Here is a 19,784-nt window from a genome sequence, read left to right on the forward strand (position 1 = left end):
ACTAAAATTTTTAAATGACACATGTGGCTTGTGTTATATTTCTATTGGACAGTACTACTTTAGAGCATCTATTACAGGTAGCTAAAATTAGCTTGTTTTAAAATTCAAAATTAGGGGCACCTGGCTGGCTCAGTCAGTAGAGCATGTGACTCTTGATCTTGGGGGTGTGAGTTCGAGCCCCACATTGGGTGTAGAGATTACTTAAAGAAAATAAAAGCTTAAAAAAAGAAATAAGTAAAATTCAAAATTAGATTTGAGACTTGCATTTTGGATATCATAGAACCAGAGGTATTTAGAGGAAGGGATCTCAGGAGTTCCCTAACCCAGCCCTGTCCTTTGGCAGAGAAAGAAACCGAGGCTAAAAGATAAGGTAGAATGGTATGATTAGGTGGGGACTGGAACCTGATGTTCTTGATGGCCTCCTGCTTTGGGTCCACGGTTTGCTTGGCCTTGGAACCTGGTGGGCATCAGGGCTGCAAAAATCTGAAAACTCCTCCCAGAGCCAGACTGAAGAAAAGGCCTTTAAGAAAAAATTATTTTGAGTGGTAAGGAAAAATAATTTTTTTGCTTTGCCTACCAGTGGATGGACAAGAGAGTCAATTCCGTGTTTGACATGTATTTTTGTTGGGCAGAATAATGAATGATACAGTCATGGGGAATAGTAATAAGGTAAAAATAATTCCCACGCTTTGTGTGAACATTTACTTTGGGAGCCTCCATACATCTGGCTTTCATGTTTTAATTTAAGAAATTCTTGGGACACCTGTGTGGCTCAGTCGGTTGAGCGTCCGACTTTGGCTCAGGTCATGATCTCACGAACGTGAGCTCAAGCCCCATGCCGGGGCTCTATGCTGGCAGCTCAGAGCCTGGAGCCTGCTTGGAATTCTGTGTCTCCTTCTCTCTCTGCCCCTCCCCTGCTCATGCTCTCTCTCTCTCTTTCTCTCTCTGTCAAAAATAAACATTAAAAAAATTTTTTTTAATTAAAAAAAAAAAGAAAGAAATCCTTTTCCCAAAGCGAGAGATTTTAAACCAGACCCACAGCTTTTGTCCTGGAAAAACAGACGAAGAGCTCTTGACTTCATGTGTTTATCATTTAGGCAGGTCGTCTGCGGTCACTTGGTAAAAGTCTAGGCCTGCTTTATGGTATTGTTTCTTTACAAGTGTAGCAAAACAGATTTAAAGGAAGAAGCCACCAACAAACTAAAAGGAACACCCTTTGAGCAAACCCGAATTGTATTTGTTTTGAGGAGTGGAAGAAGAAGGGAAGGCATTATGATTTACTAAATGGCGATTTGATTTATGAGTATGTCCGTCAGATTAGAGGAGGCTGCTTGTGCCTAAAGTGCAGGTGACAAGTGGGCGACCTTTGATTTAACATTTAGCCTTTCTCAACCTCCATTTCTTCATCTCACTGATCTTCACACTTAGTGTGAGGATTACATGACATAAGAATGCAAGTGAAAGTGTTTTGTGATCTTAAAGCACTACAGATGTGTGGGCGGGTGTCTGCAGGGCCTTCGCCGCCGCAATGCAGGACTATTTCTTGGGTCACGCTTGCTCTCGGTGAACACTTGGATGATTCTTTCAAATTTGGAATGTGCATTTGGTGGGTACATGACCTTGACTCCGTGATTTGGGAATTCTTGGGGGTCCACACTGGTTCTGAGTTGCTTTTGTTGTAGCAGAGATGATCTGCCTGAAGGGGGCTTAGTTCTGTTATATTGATCAGGGACACAGTCTTTAGGAAACTACATGGTATTTAGAGCTCGGCTGTGAGGGAAGGAAAGTTTTGTACAGAAAAATGCACATTAGACATTTGTCACGTAGCAGGGTTTTATAGGCCATTAGTTTGGCCACAGGGTTCAATGCCATACAACAGTTTGTAAAGGTCTGTTTTCAAACTAATTCCTAATACTTTTTGAGTCTTAAGAGAAATTGCAATAGAAAGTCTATTTTAAAATCTAATTTGTGTTAGGTTTGACCATATGACCTCTTCGGGGCTGCTTCATCAAACGAGAGACAGGTCGGATACTCATTTAGCATCTCTTGGCCTCAGGAACCTCATTTATAAACCTGGGGTTTAGACTATGGTCTCCAAGATCACTGTCAGCTTTCCTTTTTCCCTTTGTAGTTTACCTTGTCTGAGAAAGGCGGAGTCACTGACTTTGCCCGACATGTTTTGGTATTTCAGCTATTGAGACCTTGCCCAGCCTCTGTCTTACCTGTCTGTGCCATACCCTTTCCTTTTTTTTGCTACTGCAGATGCTCTGCTGGCTCCTAAGGTACCATCCAAGGTTAAGTTGGCTAGAGCAAGGCCAGACGTAGACTGGTGTTTAAAGAAATGATGCTTGCTAGCCAACCAACTGTGTAATATTCATTCTCCTCTGTAGCCTTAGTTTCACAGTGAAGATAGAGGGAGGGGCTGGTTTGAAGTGATTCCAGAATTAACATAGGGGACCTTGTACAGTTAGTATGTATTTGTTGTGTGGGTACTATGTCCCCGTGATGCAAGCTATGAAGGACACACGAGTGGGGAAATGGGCAGTCCCACATGTGGCTACAACCTCCGTGTAGAACTGTTGAGCAGTATCTGTCATGATTATAAATACAGATGCAGTTGACCCTTGAACAACACAGCTTTGAACTGTGCAGGTCCACTTATACACACGTTTTTTGGATAAGTGTATTTTCTCTTTCTTCTGATTTTCATAATAACATTTTCTTTTCTCTAGCTTACTATATTGTAAGAATACGTATATAATGCATATAACATACAAAGTAGGTGTTAATCTACCATTTGTTACCAGTAAGGCTTCTGGTTTTTGAACATGGATTTTTGACTGGGGGAGGGGAGGTCAGTGCCACTAATTCCCACATTGTTCAAGGCTCAACTGTACTGTTTGACCCGGCAGTTCCACTTATGATTATTTATTCCGTAGATGTCTCCACACATTTTTATGAAATGATTTGTGCACAAGGATATTCATTGTAGCATTAATTTGTAATAGCAAAAGATTCAAAATATCTTAAAAGCCCAATGAGGGACTGATTAAATAATTATATTATTAAATAATATATTATTCTAGTGCACCTTTATGATGAAGCACTGCTCAGCCATTAAAAATAATGGAAGCAGGGTTGGGGGAGGCCTGGGTGGCTCAGTCAGTTAAGCCTCCAACTTTGGCTCAGGTTATGATCTCGCGATTCATGAGTTCAAGCCTTTGTGTTGGGCTCTGTGTTGACAGCTCAGAGCCTGGAGCCTGTTTCGGATTCTGTGTCTCCCTCTCTGACCCTCCCCCGCTCGATGCTCTGTCTCTCTCTCTCCTTCAAAAGTAAAAAAACATTAAAAAAAAAAAAAAAAAGTGGAACAAGGGCACCTGGCCAGCTCAGTTGGTGGAGTATGTGACTGTTGATCTCAGGATTGTAAGTTCAAGTGCCTCACTGGGTGTAGAGATGACTTAAAAATAAAATCTTTTTTTTTTTTTTAAATTTTTTTTTTTTCAACGTTTATTTTTGGGACAGAGAGAGACAGAGCATGAACGGGGGAGGGGCAGAGAGAGAGGGAGACACAGAATCGGAAACAGGCTCCAGGCTCCGAGCCATCAGCCCAGAGCCTGACGCGGGGCTCGAACTCACGGACCGCGAGATTGTGACCTGGCTGAAGTCGGACGCTTAACCGACTGCACCACCGAGGCGCCCCAAAAATAAAATCTTTTTAAAAAAAATAATGGAACAACTCTATGCCCTGATTTAGAACAGTCTCTAAAATACATTAGTAAGTGTGAAACACTATGATTATATGCTGTTTGTATGTGTGTGTTTAATAGAATATCTTCCTAAGAAAACACAAAAAATTGATGCCAGCAGTTGCCTTGGGGAAAGGTAACTGGGATATTACTTTCGCAACTTTTAAATTTTTTTCCACATATGTTATCTATGTTAAAAAAGACATTGTCGGGGTGCCTGGGTGGCTTGGTCGGTTAAGCGTCTGACTTCAGCTCAGGTCATGATCTCACGGTCCGTGAGTTCGAGCCCCACGTCGGGCTCTGTGCTGACAGCTCAGAGCCTGGAGTCTGTTTCAGATTCTGTGTCTCCCTCTCTCTCTGCCCCCCCCCCCCCCCCCCCCCCCCCGTTCATGCTCTGTCTCTCTCTGTCTCAAAAATAAATAAACGTTAAAAAAAAAAAAAAGACATTGTCATGCTCTGCAGGAGTTTACAGTTTAGCCAGACCATTATAAGAAAGCCCAGATAAGACATATCGAGTACAGGGTCAATATTGTCTTTATGGGAAGATAGATTTAAATGCTGACTTCTCCTGGTGCAGCTAAGTTGACCTGATTTACCCATGAGTCATCAGGATAGGCAGGTCCGAGTGTCAGGAGGGACAGCTTCCAGGTCTTCATGTCCTGCCTGAGGGGAGGGTACTGGGGCTAAAGCAGTTTCCACACCTTGTCCTGGTGCGGCATGAGCGCCAAGGAGCGGCACCACGGCTTGGGAAGAGCCTGGCAGGCCCGGAATCATTTCTGGGTTGGAGTCCTGGCTCTGCCACCTGCCAAACATGTGATTTGGGGCAGTGCTGGTCGGTGCCCAAAGCCTAAATGTGCTCATCCCTAAACGAAGACGAACCACCTCCCTCAGGCCACCGCAGTGAGGCTGGAATGAGATGCCACCTGCGAACACCCTGTAAACCATGAAGTGCCTGGCAAACACCAGCTGTAATAGAAGCTGTTGGGTATCTGCAGGCTGGCAACGTACAGCAAGAGATGCTAATTTAAAAATGAAATTGAAGCAAAAATGTATCTTTTTCCCTCTGTCAAATAACTTGACAGGAGCTGTAAAGTGGAGGTTAGGTGGTTTTGGCATCCTTGACCTGTCACCTTGGGCCAAGTCATTTCATCCTCTGGCCCGTTTCCCTATTGGAAAAATGAAAGGGGCTGTCTGTGTGAGTCCTGTGGTCCCTTCCAGTTGTAACATTCCGTGACAGACATTGTGGCATTAGCAGTGATACGCAGCTCAGCTGAGATGAGTCACACTGACCGAAAAGTCCAAATGGGAGGAGGAAGTCTCTGGGTGGTGGGAATTTTCCTCATGCTGGAGGATCTGAGTCTCTGGAGAGAGGGGGTGAGACACTGCCGCCATCAAGAGGGGAGACTGAGAGGGGTGCCTGGGTGGCTCCGTCGGTTAAGCATCTGACTTTTGGCTCAAGTCATGATCTCACTGTTTGGGAGTTCAAGCCCCGCGTCGGGCTCTGTGCTGACAGCTCGGAGCCTGGAGCCTGCTTCAGATTCTATGTCTCCCTCTCTGCCCCTCCCCCTTTTGTGCTCTGTCTCTTAATGAATAAACGTTAAAAAAATTGTAAAAATAAAAAGGAGGGGAGACCAAGAATGCATAAAGCGAGTGGCAATGTATTCATTGTTCTCTGTTCTCTCCATCTCCATAACCTCCTTTGCTTTCGAATGTTTCCTTGGATTAGACCTTTGGAAACCAGGCTTAACCCTTGTTTATTGAGTAGGACATTCATACAGTTGTGACCGCAGTGTGGTCTTTCTGTGCATTTAGTGACACTTGCCTTCGTGCTGCCTTGCTCCTATACACTTCTCATCATGTCGAAAATTAGATCAGAGACTATCTTATTTATCTTTGTGTCCCCAGCAACTAGCATGGTTCCTGGCACCTGAGAGGTGATCTGTACACGTGTATTATTAGATGGGTAGATGGACTGATGATCTATTGGAGGGCAGTATGTACACGAATCTTGTTGATCTTGACTACCACTACCATTATTATAGCTACCACCACCCTTCGAGTAAAAATGAGGTTTTAGCCTTTAGTGGCTTATTATTTCTAGAAATATTTCATACTCGCAAAAGAGTGCATGCTAAAAAAGCGTAAACAGACCCCGTAAGAATGTATTTTAACAGAATCTACAGTTTAAAAAAAGGCTAAGGGTTTTAGGCAGTTTATATAGATTATAGTATATAATAGTATATACTATATAGTATATCTAATATTCAACACCACCCCCACCACAGCACACAAGGTCTTTGGCTTGTAGCAATAAACAGTATAAAGTACTTACTCAGCCTGAAAGCCTGGGTGACTACCCTGATTCTTACTTTCTAAAGCTAACGGTACACAGTGAAATCTGAAAAGAAACTTTAAGATTGACATAACTTCTTTTTACAAACGCAGGACCCAAGGAGGGAAAAGTATCACACAGGGCATTTAGAAGTAGCGGAAGTGGCTGTAAAGAGCCCCACCAGTTGGGTCGTGGCAGTTGGGTGTGCTGGATGGAGCACTGTTCTCCCTCACCGTGGCCTCCCGGCCTCCCCGGAGGAGGGAGGGCCACCAGGATGAGTAGGCGGGGCTGTTCGACCTCCAGGGGAATAGCTGAGCCGTGTAGGGAGACCACACCCAGTGAATTTCAGGGTACATTAGGTAAAGTCGGTTGAGGAGTTAGACCCAGTGCTCCAGAAGGTTCTCTTGTGCCACGCCTCTGTGTGTGTGTGTGTGTGTGTGTGTGTGTGTGTGTGTTTTCCAGTAGAATCATTCTAATAGTGATGGAAGACGTACTCACAAAGTTCCTTTCATGTGTGGAGGACAGCATCCAGAACTGAATATATACATGCTTGTTAAAAAATGGGGAAGGGATTAGAAAAATGTATTCTGAAGTTTGCTTACCAAACCAAGCCATTCTCTTGGCAAACTCCTCGTAACCCTTATAGAAGCCTTTACAGGCATGGCAGCATCATCTGCTCAAATAAAGACCGCCAAAAAAAGAAGTCTTTTGGGGTCCAGGTGTGAAAGTTCTCATGGAAAAGCTGGAGCCAGTGCACTTTTTATAGCAGGTGGGATCACCTACCTTTATTGGAAATTAACTGCCCTTTCTGATTTCTTTTTGGCTAAACAGCTATATATCTCTTGAGAAAATCAACAGTCCCAAGTTCCTATTCAGTTCACTTACCAGTTTTGCTTTATCTTTGTACAATTTTTGCAGCTTGCAGACAAGCATAATGGGTGAGAGTTCCAGTAAACTGGCTGGATTGTATTTCTTAGATTGAGTCATTGCTGAGAAACTTGCTTGTGAACAGGAAGCAGCCCATGAAAATGTCTGTACATAGTAACATGCCAGACTGAGGAAACTGGACTGTTCTCTAGTTGAAAGACAAAAGGGTGGAAGGATGGGTCCACTACTCGGGGAATAGCAAACTTGTGATCTCGGGTTTTAACTTGTTGAATAATTCATCTCTTGGTGTATGTTTGAAAATGTTTATTCTGTCAGAAATGGCTGGTTGTTAGAGATTGAGGAAATAATCCTTAGTAAGATTTCTCTAGAAGGAAAACTTGGACTATTGGTAACTATTACCACCTCCTAGGATCTCTGCTGACACATAACTGCTTACTAGGCCAGTTATTTTTAAAAATGGAGTTGTAGTTACACAGAAATTAACTCAGTGACATTTACACTTGGCCTAGATGGCTTTATGACCCCTTCCATCTCTAACATTCTGTGATTGTATATATTTACACACACACACACAGACGCACGCCTTGTGATTCATTTTAATTACCTACTTCGTAATTATTATAGCAATATATTTAAAAGTTAGCACATCAGTCCAGTAGAACTAAAAATACTTGACTGTGGGCAAACTAAAAAGAATAACCTGTCCTCTGTCTTCTCTAGAATGCTCACTGTAAAAACAATGGGCATTGTTTGTGTATCTTCCTGTAATGAAGCAGTGGGAGAGATGCAAAGAGAAGTAAATAGGCAGATAACTATTTATGAAATATAATCATCGTCAGTGAGATGTATTTTAAAAATACACCTGCTCGGTGTCATTTTACTTTGTTTAGCAAGGATTGTGACTTGTGAACTAAGGAGTAACTTGTTATTTGATCAATTCTTCAAAATTCACATGCACTTGGTTGTTTTTGTAACCACCGGTAGCTTTCATTTGATGTGATTCATGTTCCATCTGGTTTTGCTCAAAACTATTTGAGCAGCTTCAGTGGAGAAAATATTAAACCAGATTTACTTTTTACGTGAATGATATAACCACCGGGGCATAATCCATCTAAAGACTGAAGTGTATGGGGAAAAAATTACCAAAAAAAAACCCCATAAACTCTGAATGTCAGTAATTAATATTTGAACAAAGTAATTAATATTTCAAAGAGATCTCAGGGGAATAAAATTTAAAAGACATTATTTTCATGCTGGAAGTACATGATTTTAAGGGGTAGCTTGACATCAATTTGCTCTTACACAGTGAAGTTGGAAATGAGGAGGGGCACGGAGGTGGCTCAGGTGGTTGAGCATCCGACACTTGATTTAGGCTCAGGTCTTGATCTCACCGTTCAGAGTTCAAGCCCCGAGTTGGGCTCTGCGCTGACAGTGGGAGGCCTGCTTGGGATTCTCTCTCTGCCCCTCCCCCCTTGCACAGGCACAGGCTTTCTCTCTTTCTCAAAAAAAACTTAAAAAAAATTTTTTTTTAATTTGGAAATGAGCAGCTTTTATTTTCTACTTACATTTTTAGTAGTCTGTACAGTTTTTTTTAAGTTTATTGGTGAAATTTATTTTTATAAACAAACCTCCTACCACCTTCCCATCCTAAAGACAAAATAAAGGATGGGAGAGGGAGAGGAGGACACTGGGTTGGGAGGTGCAAGCCTCATTGACACGTGTGAATATATTATAGAAACCATCTTATTTTTCATTTCAAATACTTCCCCAAAGCCTCAGTTTACAGAATTACCTTAAGAGAAGATTATGCTATCTTGCCTTATCTTTTCTGGTTTTTTTGGATCATCTGAGCATGAAAAATGCTGGTTTGTTCAAGGTACAAAACCTTATTTTGAGAGCGAGAGCAGGGTAGGGGCAGAGAGAGGGAGAAAGAGAATTGTAAGCAGGCTCCAAGTTGTCAGTACAAAGCCTGATACAGAGCTCGAGCTCCTGAACCATGAGATCATGACTTGAGCCAAAATCAAAAGTCGGATGCTTAACCGACTGAGCCACCCAGGCACCCCTGAAGACATATTTAATATGGGATTCAGTGTTCAAGCCTCTCTTCTTTCTTTATCCTAGAACAAAGATACTTGTTTCGAAGTGGTATGAGTTAATAAACCAACTTCAGATTCCCCATAAAACATGTAATAGATTACACAGATGGCAAATGATGATATATACATTTTAAATATGAATATTTCCGTTGGACCAGATGGTGATTTAATGCGAATTGTCAAACATTTATGTTTCTTATTAAATTGTCATCTTTTGTGTAAGCCAAGCTACCAGCATAATTTGCAACACACTCAGGAATCACTAAAGGACAACAACAAAAAAGTCAGATGCTAAGTGGCTCCATATGGCCTGTGAAGGCTCCCATCCAGTGCCTCAGTTGCTCTGGGAAGTTTTTCCCAGGTCTTCAGGAAAAATACCTGTTGGAATGCTGTGGAAAACCATCCCCCTGCTTTCCTCTCCATCCCCAGACTCTACCGATCTGCCATTTTACCTGGTGGCCTGCCTTTTTGGGGGCCTGGAAAGGATAAGAAGCTCTTCTTTCTCAGGGCCTCAGGTTTATGTGCCAAAGAGCAGTTTTAGCTTTTCCTTAGGCATTTCCCTTCCCCGCTGTCCTGCGTCCTGTTCTTGTTTGTTATAGGCTCCACCCGGACTACTTCCTCTTAGATGGTTCACGAGCCTTGCAGAGGTGGGTCATTTGTGGAGTAAGTCATGTGCCTAGTCACAGGGTTCCTTGCAGGAAATGCTCACTGCCTGTGAGGGTAGCACAGAACAGTCCCAAGCCCGTGGGGTTCCCCAACAGCAAGTCTTAGGTGGACACATTTCTGCTGTTCTCATTTTCAGCATAAAGCTTTGTTTCATACACCATCAAATCTCTGCAGGTTTTTTTCTTCTGAAGTTGAAGTGAAAATTTGAGTAACAGAGTATAATATGTTAAGGCCATGACAAGAAACCCATTGTTGCTTTATTCAAAATTTGATCAGAACATTTGTTTTAAGGAATTCAGGGTAGTTAAAACTACCATTGCTTTTATTTTCAAGCATAAGTTTTCTTTTAGAGACTTCTCATAGCAACAGTAAATAGTACATAAAATAAACTTTGGGGTGCCTGGGTGGCTCAGTCGGTTAAGTGTCCAACTTCGGCTCAGGTCATGATCTCACTGCTTGTGAGTTCAAGCCCCATGTCGGCCTCTGTACTGACAGCTCAGAGCCTGGAGCCTGCTTTGGATTTTGTGTGTCTGTCTCTCTCTGTCCCTCTCCCACTAGCACTCTGTCTCTCTCTTTCTCAAAAATAAACATTAAAAAAATAATAATAAAAATAAACTTTAAAAGGGGCGCCTGGGTGGCTCAGTCGGTTGAGTGTCCTCTTGATTTCAGCTCAGGTCATGATCCCAGGATCATGAGATAGAGCCCAGTGTCAGGCTCTGCACTGGGTGTGGAACCTGCTTAAGATTCTGTCTCCCTCTGCCCCTCACCTGATGCGCTCGCTCTCTCTCTCTCTCTCAAAAATATGTATATACAATTTTAAAAATTCAAAAAATAATAAACTTTAAATACAGAGGGGTGCCTGGGTGGCTCAGTCAGTTAAGTGTATCCAATTCTTGATTTTGCCTCAGGTCACAATCTCATGGTTTGTGGGATTGAGCCCCATGCACTGACAGCTCAGAGCCTGCTTGAGATTCTCTCTCTCCCTCTTTCTCTGCCCCTCCTCTATGTGCATAGGTGCGTGCTCTCTCTCAAAATGAATAAACTTAAAAAAAATACAGAGGAAAACCTCTGAGAACACTTTGAAACCTGCTTTGTCACCTGTGATCTCACTGAAGGCTGCCCGGCCTGCACTAAGAACAATTAGATGTCACATGAAACATCTTTTGGTGGCATTACTGGTGGAGACAGTAAGCTAGAGCGGTAGGAGCTGCTCTGCCCCCTAGGGTGCAGCATTGTTTCAGATCAGAGAAGAATGGGATGCTCAAGAGCTGATCCAAACGATTCAGGTTTTATTTTTCCTGTTTGTGGATGAGGATCCATTAAGGTGCCCTTTTCTGATCCTCTTATGGGAAATTTTAAGAAATTGAATTAGTTTGGCTGTGCATTGAAGGGTAGTCATATCAGGAATTGAATGGCTGTTGAATGGGTATATATGTGCTATCCATGCTTACATAAAAGTATAGGTTACTGTTTTTGTTTTCAACCCATGTTGCACAAGCCAGGGAGTCAATTTCAGACCCTCCCTGAGGAAGAACCGAGTAGCCTCCCTGCTGAATGTTTTTCAGGCTCCCAGTACAGTTAGGTCCACAGCTTCATTATTATCCATTGGCCTTGAGTTTGATCTTGCTTATATTACAGCAGGTATTAGAACCATCACTGTCAACATGCATAGCAACATTTGCATATACTTTACATATAGAGAGGCTTCTTTCACATCTCACTTGATCAGCCAACATCTGTATGGCAGGAGTGGGACAGAACAGTTATATACTAAATTTATAGCTAAACCATCTGAACCCACTCAAGCATCTCATCTGGTGGGGAGGGAAGGGGGAGAAAGGAAAGAATAGACTTGTATCAACTTTTGGTGTACTTGCCTCTGTTAATTTTAGAGTAAATTACATTAGACATTTTCTTTCAGCCCATAGGGCTGGGTTCTGGGGATCCTCTGGAATAGTCTGATTTGTGAGCAGGTGTTGGCAACATGAACTGCTTCAGCGTTCTTTCAGTTTTTTTATGAAAAAGTCAAAGCTGGATGTTGGTTTTTATCCTGAGATCTCTTAACAAGGAGAAGGCCCCGCCTAGGCATTCTGGGGAAATTCAGGAAGGGATGTGTCAGAGTGGTCCCTAGGTGCAGGGGCAAGTGTTTGGGTTTCTCTTTGATTCATCTTCTGAAGAGCTCAGCACACTGTCCACATCAGTTTTTGTTTTGTTTTGTTTTGTTTTTTTGGTGGGGGGCGGTGCTAGGAACAGGTACTGCCTATCTTATAGAGAGAAACTGGAGTTCAACTGAGACTGTGTGATCATGCATGCCTTTAAATTCTAGTGCTAGCATTTAGTGGGTGTGAATATACCGAACACCTCCTTAATACCTGGCTCCTTTAGCTCCAGCTTGGAGAAAGCCTAGATAGGATACCCCACTGTTCTAAATTCACTAAGAAGATATGGCCCAATCTAATTAGAATTTTAAAGTAGGTTTCTCTAATACCTTGGACCTTTCTCGTTCAACACCTTTGGATAAACATGTCCATTAGCATGAAAACCCATCATTTTTAAAATGGAAATTATTTTCATGTTTTGTGTTAGTGGGGAGTTCCCTGTGGAGATAGCCATGTATGAATAAATGCTCTGTGGTTGCTATTCTGTGTCGTGGCCAGGAAAGCGAATGAGGTGATGTGCTCAATCCAGCCTTCTGTAACCTGGCCACTTTTTCACATCCCCAAGATGTTAAAGCAGAGTATATATACGACAATGGATTTTATATCCTGCCCGGTTTGGGAACCACTGGCCAGTGATCAGATTATATATTTTTTTAGTGTAGCTTGTGGTTAAAAAAGCATGAGTCCAGGATTGAGACTACCCAGGACATATCCCTGTATACTTCCTAGAAGTATCCCTTCTTTCTAAACGTCAGTATTTTTATCTGTAAAAAATAGGATGTATGTTATCTTCATATGGTTGTTTGCAGATTAATTTGTATATATATAAAGTACTTTGAACAATGCTTGGCATGTAGAAAGCCTTTAATAAACGTTGGCTTAAAAAGATACACGTTAGCCAGTTCTAAAGAGCTATAGACGGTGTTATAATTATACCTACTCTGTTTGCTGTAGACTCTTTAACACTGCTCAAGGCTAGAATACTGATAAACCCCATGGTCAGGAAGGGTTTCACAGCATTTAAGATTCTACCACCAGGGCTCGAATGCCATAGCCTCTGCTGTCCAAGTAGCTGTGCTGCCTTTAGGCTGGGTGGCCTGCCCCCTCCTTTGTTGGGTAAAAATAGCCTGACTGCTCAGTGAAGCAACAGCCATGTTATTTTTGTCCTTGGAGGCAGAAAGTAGAGTCTAGACGCACTGGGCAACCCTGTGCTGCCAGCCATCATCAGAAGCAAAATACATGTGATGTTTGTGCATAGTGTCTACTGGCTTTCAGGCCCCAACTGCCTTCCCCCCATGTCTTGATTTTTCCAGTCTCAGTCTCATTTTCTTATTTTCAGTATAGATGATTTCTTAAATGGAAAGTGATTTAAATTTCCTACCTGTGAAGACTTTTCCAAAAACTAAAGTTGTAAGTCAAAAAATTGGTTTTGACATATTTGTGGTTAGGAAAATCTGGACGTGGTACCTAGGCCTAGTTTTGTTATAGAGATCAAAATAACCATTCCTTCATTGTAAGATCTCCCCATGTCTCAAGCTTTCAGTACCTTCCATCCTTCTGTGGAACCATGGGTTTTTTTTTTCTCCTGTGTGTGTGTGTGTGTTTAAGAGGGTTATCTGTGATTTCTCAGAAGTGAAACTAGTGGGTACTACCCCTTTTCCAGGGCCAGCCTCTTGCTTCACCCATGGGTCACAAGATTACCATTAGCTAGGACTTTTCAACGTTTATTTATTTTTGGGACAGAGAGAGACAGAGCATGAACGGGGGAGGGGCAGAGAGAGAGGGAGACACAGAATCAGAAACAGGCTCCAGGCTCTGAGCCATCAGCCCATAGCCTGACGCGGGGTTTGAACCCACGGACCGCGAGATCGTGACCTGGCTGAAGTCGGACGCTTAACCGACTGCGCCACCCAGGCGCCCCAGCTAGGACTTTTCTTTACCAGTTTGTTCATACCTCAGGAGCTAAAACTCAAATCAAGATTAAATTGTTTTAATAAGTGAGCCACAGGGATTAGAGTAGCAAGAAATGATGGGGGAAAGTAATCCAGTGTAGGAAATACCAAAAGATTGGTGATATTTCGCAACTGCTAGATTGACATTTAACCAGGGTTTTCCCCCTTTTCTCTGTAAACTGGATATTTGCTGAGGTTTAGAAAAAATTCTACATATTTGATCATGTTTTCCATGTCTCATAATACCAGTGGCTTGGAGTGTTTGCTCCAATTTCTATATTCCACTAAACAAGTGTGAGATTTCTTTTAATTCAAGAGCTGTAGTGTGCAACATGTTACTTTGCTCTTTAGTGACCTCTACTATCACCCAGTCGTTAATAATCCAAGTAATAAGTGATTAGAATGGATGGCTGTGTTTTTAGGTTGTTTTTTCTTTTAATGAATAGATTCATTGAATGGAATTAACTGTGCCCTTCCAGAACATTGGATCTGTGTTCCCATTCAGATTGTTTCTAATTTCCCTATCCTGCAACATCAATAATGGCATAATATAAATTTTAGGATATCTGCCATTTTAAAAACCATCTTAACCATGGTCTCTCTTTCCTTTTTTTTTTTTTTTTTAACATAGGACATGGATTTGATTGACATACTTTGGAGGCAAGATATAGATCTCGGGGTAAGTCGAGAGGTATTTGACTTCAGTCAACGACGGAAGGAACATGAGCTGGAAAAACAGAAAAAACTTGAAAAGGAAAGACAAGAACAACTCCAAAAGGAGCAAGAGAAAGCCTTCTTTGCTCAGTTACAACTAGATGAAGAGACAGGTGAATTCCTCCCAATTCAGCCTGCCCAACACATCCCATCAGAAACCAGTGGATCTGCCAACTACTCCCAGGTATAGAATTCTCAGTTCTTGGGAAGGTGTGTGGCAGGGTTTAAGGAACCGATACTGACCAGTGAGTTTAAAATATCTGCATTGGAGTTCCAGATTTGCCTTTTTACTGTCTTCATGACCATATCAAGTCAACTTCCCAGCCCCAGCTTCCTGAGGAGTTCAAAACCTGACTTTCCTCACAGAGTCGTTGTAAGGATTGAGAGGACATAAATTACATGAAAGTGCTTTGGAAGCTGTGGAAACGTCCTGTAAGGATCGAGCAAGCAGCAGCAGTAGTCATAGTAGAAACTGTAGTACAAGAGTACTAGCGTTTTATTTCCAGATGGGCAGTTGAAGCTCAGAGATGCAGTAACTTGCCCGGAGCACACAAGAAATCGGGGAAGCCAAGATTTGAACCCAGATAGTCTGGTCTGTTTGATTCTGTGTGCTATACTACACTAAACTGATTTCAGGAGAAGAGAAACGTTTGATTAACCAAATCGTAATTATTGTAGGACACTGAACAATATTTCTCTTCTTCTATGTCTTTCCTTTTTATCCAGGTTGCCCACATTCCCAAACCAGATGCTCTGTACTTCGATGACTGCATGCAGCTTTTGGCAGAGACATTCCCATTTGTAGATGACAATGAGGTACAACATTTGGTTAACAGCAAAACTCCCCAACTATATCTCATACATCCTATGAGTGTGCCTTCATTAAAGAAGTATTTTAGGGGCGCCTGGGTGGCGCAGTCGGTTAAGCGTCCGACTTCAGCCAGGTCACGATCTCGCGGTCCGTGAGTTCGAGCCCCGCGTCGGGCTCTGGGCTGATGGCTCGGAGCCTGGAGCCTGTTTCCGATTCTGTGTCTCCCTCTCTCTCTGCCCCTCCCCCGTTCATGCTCTGTCTCTCTCTGTCCCAAAAATAAATAAATGTTGAAAAAAAAATTTTTTTTTAAAGTATTTTAGGGGGAAATTTTGTCAAAGAAATCTTAGCCTATAGATAACGTTACAATTCAAAAAAAAAAAAAAAAAAGAAAGAAAAGGTCCCTACACCATGCAAGACCAAATCCTCTTATCCTTGCATAGCCAGAAGCATGGATCTGCATAACCATGAAAACAGGTAACTCATTTGATACATACAGGTACTGAGAAATAAATTTGGGTGAGTAAAAAGCAAGCTGGGTAACAAACCAAGACTTGCTCAGTTAACAATTCATTTGTTTTGTGTTTGAAGCACTACACTAGCTATTATACAGGGAGATGCAAATTAAATCCAAAAGCGTATCACTTTCCTTGAAATTTACCTTCAAACGCATAGGCTAAAACAAGCCAGTAAATGAATAAATGTGGAGTTATTTTGTCGGGGGGCGGGGGGGGGAGATTTGTTTCATTATATAGAAATAGGGGCCACAGAACTGTTGGCTAATTCCAGTTTAAAGTGTTGTGATGGTGCCCCGGCATGTACTTCTTTCTCCACTGTTGCTGGCAGACTCACACAGATAAATGCTTTGTCAATTTTAGGTTTCTTCAGCTGCGTTTCAGTCACTTGTTCCTGATATTCCCAGCCAAATCGAGAACCCCGTCTTCATTGCTCCTAATCAGGCTCAGTCACCTCAGACTCTTGTCACTCAGTCAGTCATTGCTGATTTAGACAATATGCAGCAGGACATTGAGCAAGTTTGGGAGGAGCTACTGTCCATTCCAGAATTACAGGTAACTAAGATCTAATAACAGTAAGTGCCAAAAACACTTTCATTTTCAATGCCTTTAAATTATTTATTCCACTTACTCTTTATATGCCACCTACTTCTAGGAAGGATTGGAGGGTGCTTTTAAATTAGTCACGAGAGGGGTGCCTGGCTGGTTCAGTCAGAAGAGCATGTGACTCTTGACCTCAGGGTCGTGAGTTCAAGCCCCACATTGGATGTAGACATTACTTAAATAAATGAAATTAGTCATGAGAGCTGCCCATGCTCACTTAAGTATGCTTTTGTTAATTAAATGGACTGGATGTCTTGAGGAAAGATCAAGTTGTAAACCTGAAGTCTGATCTAAGAACTGTGAAAATACATATGCTTAGACATAAATATCTGTTAGAAATAGGAATTATCTGAATTATAGAAGACCTTGGGAAGAATGAGGGTGGGGAGAGAGTTTACCATCAAATATAGATTATCAGCTATTAAAAACATTTGCATTCAGGGGCACCTGGCTGGCTCAGTCTGTGGAGCTGGAGCGTGTGACTCTTGACCTCAGGGTTTTGAGTCCAAGCCCCACATTGGGTGTAGAGATCACTTAAAAATAAAATCTTTCAAAATAAGTAAAAATATGTGCCATCAGATACAGATTATCAGCTATTAAAAATATTTGACTTACATTTGGTAAAAATTTCTTTTCTGTGCAGTGTCTTAATATTCAAAATGACAAGTTGGTTGAGACTAGCACGGTCCCAAGTCCAGAAACCAAAATGACAGAAATTGACAACAATTATCATTTCTACTCATCGATGCCCTCACTGGAAAAGGAAGTAGGTAACTGCAGTCCACATTTTCTCAGTGCTTTTGAGGATTCCTTCAGCAGCATCCTCTCCACAGAAGATTCCAGCCAGTTGACCGTGAACTCATTAAATTCAGATGCCACAATAAACACTGATTTTGGTGATGAATTTTATTCTGCTTTCATAGCAGAACCTAGTAGCAGCAATAGCATGCCCTCCTCGGCTACTTTAAGCCAGTCACTCTCTGAACTTCTTAATGGGCCCATTGATGTTTCTGATCTATCACTTTGTAAAGCCTTCAACCAAAACCACCCTGAAAGCACAGAATTCAATGACTCTGACTCTGGCATTTCGCTGAACACGAGTCCTGGCCTGGCATCACCAGAACACTCAGTGGAATCTTCTGTCTATGGAGACACACCGCTTGGCTTCAGTGATTCTGAAATGGAAGAGATAGATAGTGCCCCTGGGAGTGTCAAACAGAATGGTCCTAAAACACAACCCGTACAGTCTTCTGGAGATACAGTCCAACCCCTGTCACCATCCCCAGGGCACAGTGCTCCAGTGCGTGATGCCCAGTGTGAAAACACGCCCAAGAAAGAATTGCCTGTAAGTCCCGGTCATCGAAAAACCCCATTCACAAAAGACAAACATTCAAGCCGCTTGGAGGCTCATCTCACAAGAGATGAGCTAAGGGCCAAAGCTCTCCACATCCCATTCCCTGTTGAAAAGATCATTAACCTCCCTGTTGATGACTTCAATGAGATGATGTCCAAGGAACAATTCAACGAAGCTCAGCTGGCATTAATTCGAGATATACGCAGGCGGGGTAAGAATAAAGTGGCTGCTCAGAACTGCAGAAAAAGAAAACTGGAAAATATAGTGGAACTGGAACAAGATTTGGATCATTTGAAAGACGAAAAAGAAAAATTGCTCAGAGAAAAGGGCGAGAATGACAAAAGCCTGCATCTACTGAAAAAACAGCTTAGCACCCTGTATCTTGAAGTCTTCAGCATGTTACGTGATGAAGATGGAAAACCTTACTCTCCTAGTGAATACTCCCTGCAGCAAACAAGAGATGGCAATGTGTTCCTTGTGCCCAAGAGTAAGAAGCCAGATGTGAAGAAAAACTAGATTTGGAAGGATCTGACCTTTTCTAAGCTAGTGGGTTTTTTTTTTTTTTTTTTTTGTACTGTTATACTAAAAGCTCCTACTGTGATGTGAAATGCAAAAACATACTTTATAAGTAATTCTATGCAAAATTATAGTAAAAACCTAGTATAGGAAATAATATAAACTTTAAAAAAGCATTAAAGTCAGTCATCAGTATGCTGAATCAGTAGTTTCACTTTAACTGCGAACTTAATTTCTTAGAACACCATTTGGGCTAGTTCCTGTATAAGTGTAAATACTACAAAAACTTATTTATACTGTTCTTATCTCATTTGTTACATTCATAGATTTATATGATACATCTGGCTAAAAGCAAATTGCAAAACTAACCACTATGTACTTTTTTATAAATACTGTATGAACAAAAAGCATTTTTTTTATATTAAATTGTTTAGCTATGCAAAAACCAATTTAGTTGAAAAGCTGGTACTAATAAAGGAGTATTATAGACTGTTAAATTATCTTTGGAATTCATTTGAGTTTATTCACAGTATTTTCCATAACACACTTAACATATTTAGAAACATTCTTAACATTCAGAACATTTCCATTCATTATAAATATGAAAAGCATTTTATACTGAACTTCTGGTCCCAGAGACCTAAAGAAATAAAGTATATCCAGAAGATGTTTTATCTCTTCAATAGCAAACACAGCTCAACCAAGGAAAATATGTGGACATGGAAACATTCAGTTTACTTACATCAATACATGTACGCCTACCATGTACTAGGTATTTTTTGAAGAACAGGACATGAAAATCCCAGTACTCCTGGAACTGAAGGAAGACAGCAAAGCCACACACACCAGGATTGGGAAGACCAGTAGAAAGGAAACATTGCAATTTAAACTAGGGTTGCAGGGACTCCTGGGTGGCTCAGTTAAGCGTCCAACTCTTGATTTCAGCTCTGCTCATGATGTTGCGGTTCAGGAGTTCAAGCCCCTCTTCGGGCTCTGCGTTGACAGTGCAGAGCCTGCTTGGGATTCTCTCTCTGCCCCTCCCTCTCAAAATAAGTTTAAAAAAAAATAGGGTTGCAAACAGTAAAAGCCTATTGAGATGGCAACGTTTGAAGGTGACCCACTCTATTAACTAAAGAGTGTAACAGCCATGATACAGGATGTTCAAAGGCTCTGAACTCTAAAAACAAGGACTATACGGCTGACCAGCATTCACTTTCAAATGTCCCCTCTGTAAAGAGAGCTTCCTTATATTCTTGCTTTCTCATCTTATATTCTAATAGACTTTTGACTGCTGCTCAAAAAAAGTATACAGCTGAAAATGGAGGGAGAAACAAAGCAGGTAGAAGTGGAATACGGCATAGAACCTTGTTACACCTTCATGAGGACTTTGGCTTTTCCCTAGGAAAGTGGGGAGCCATAGGTGTTAAGGAGTAAC

General features: G+C 41.7%; 1 protein-coding gene across 3 annotated transcripts in view; it reads left to right on the forward strand.

Moving 5' to 3' along the window:
- Positions 1 to 18,846, forward strand: part of NFE2L2 (NFE2 like bZIP transcription factor 2) — a 35,670-nt gene extending 16,824 nt beyond the window's left edge. For 2 of the 3 annotated variants that reach the window (XM_047869908.1, XM_047869909.1), the window contains exons 2-5: positions 14,471 to 14,737; positions 15,280 to 15,369; positions 16,240 to 16,431; positions 17,123 to 18,846. In XM_047869908.1, the coding sequence (XP_047725864.1) occupies positions 14,471 to 14,737; positions 15,280 to 15,369; positions 16,240 to 16,431; positions 17,123 to 18,349 (1,776 nt within the window). In that variant the 3' untranslated portion in view covers positions 18,350 to 18,846. Of the gene's footprint in view, positions 1 to 4,908; positions 4,942 to 8,291; positions 8,302 to 14,470; positions 14,738 to 15,279; positions 15,370 to 16,239; positions 16,432 to 17,122 lie in introns of those variants that run through there. The other variant, XM_047869907.1, reaches the window with a different exon arrangement.
- Positions 18,847 to 19,784: the final 938 nt, after the last annotated feature.

The sequence above is a fragment of the Prionailurus viverrinus genome, chromosome C1 (genome assembly GCF_022837055.1).
Source record: "Prionailurus viverrinus isolate Anna chromosome C1, UM_Priviv_1.0, whole genome shotgun sequence".
NCBI lineage: Eukaryota > Metazoa > Chordata > Mammalia > Carnivora > Felidae > Prionailurus > Prionailurus viverrinus.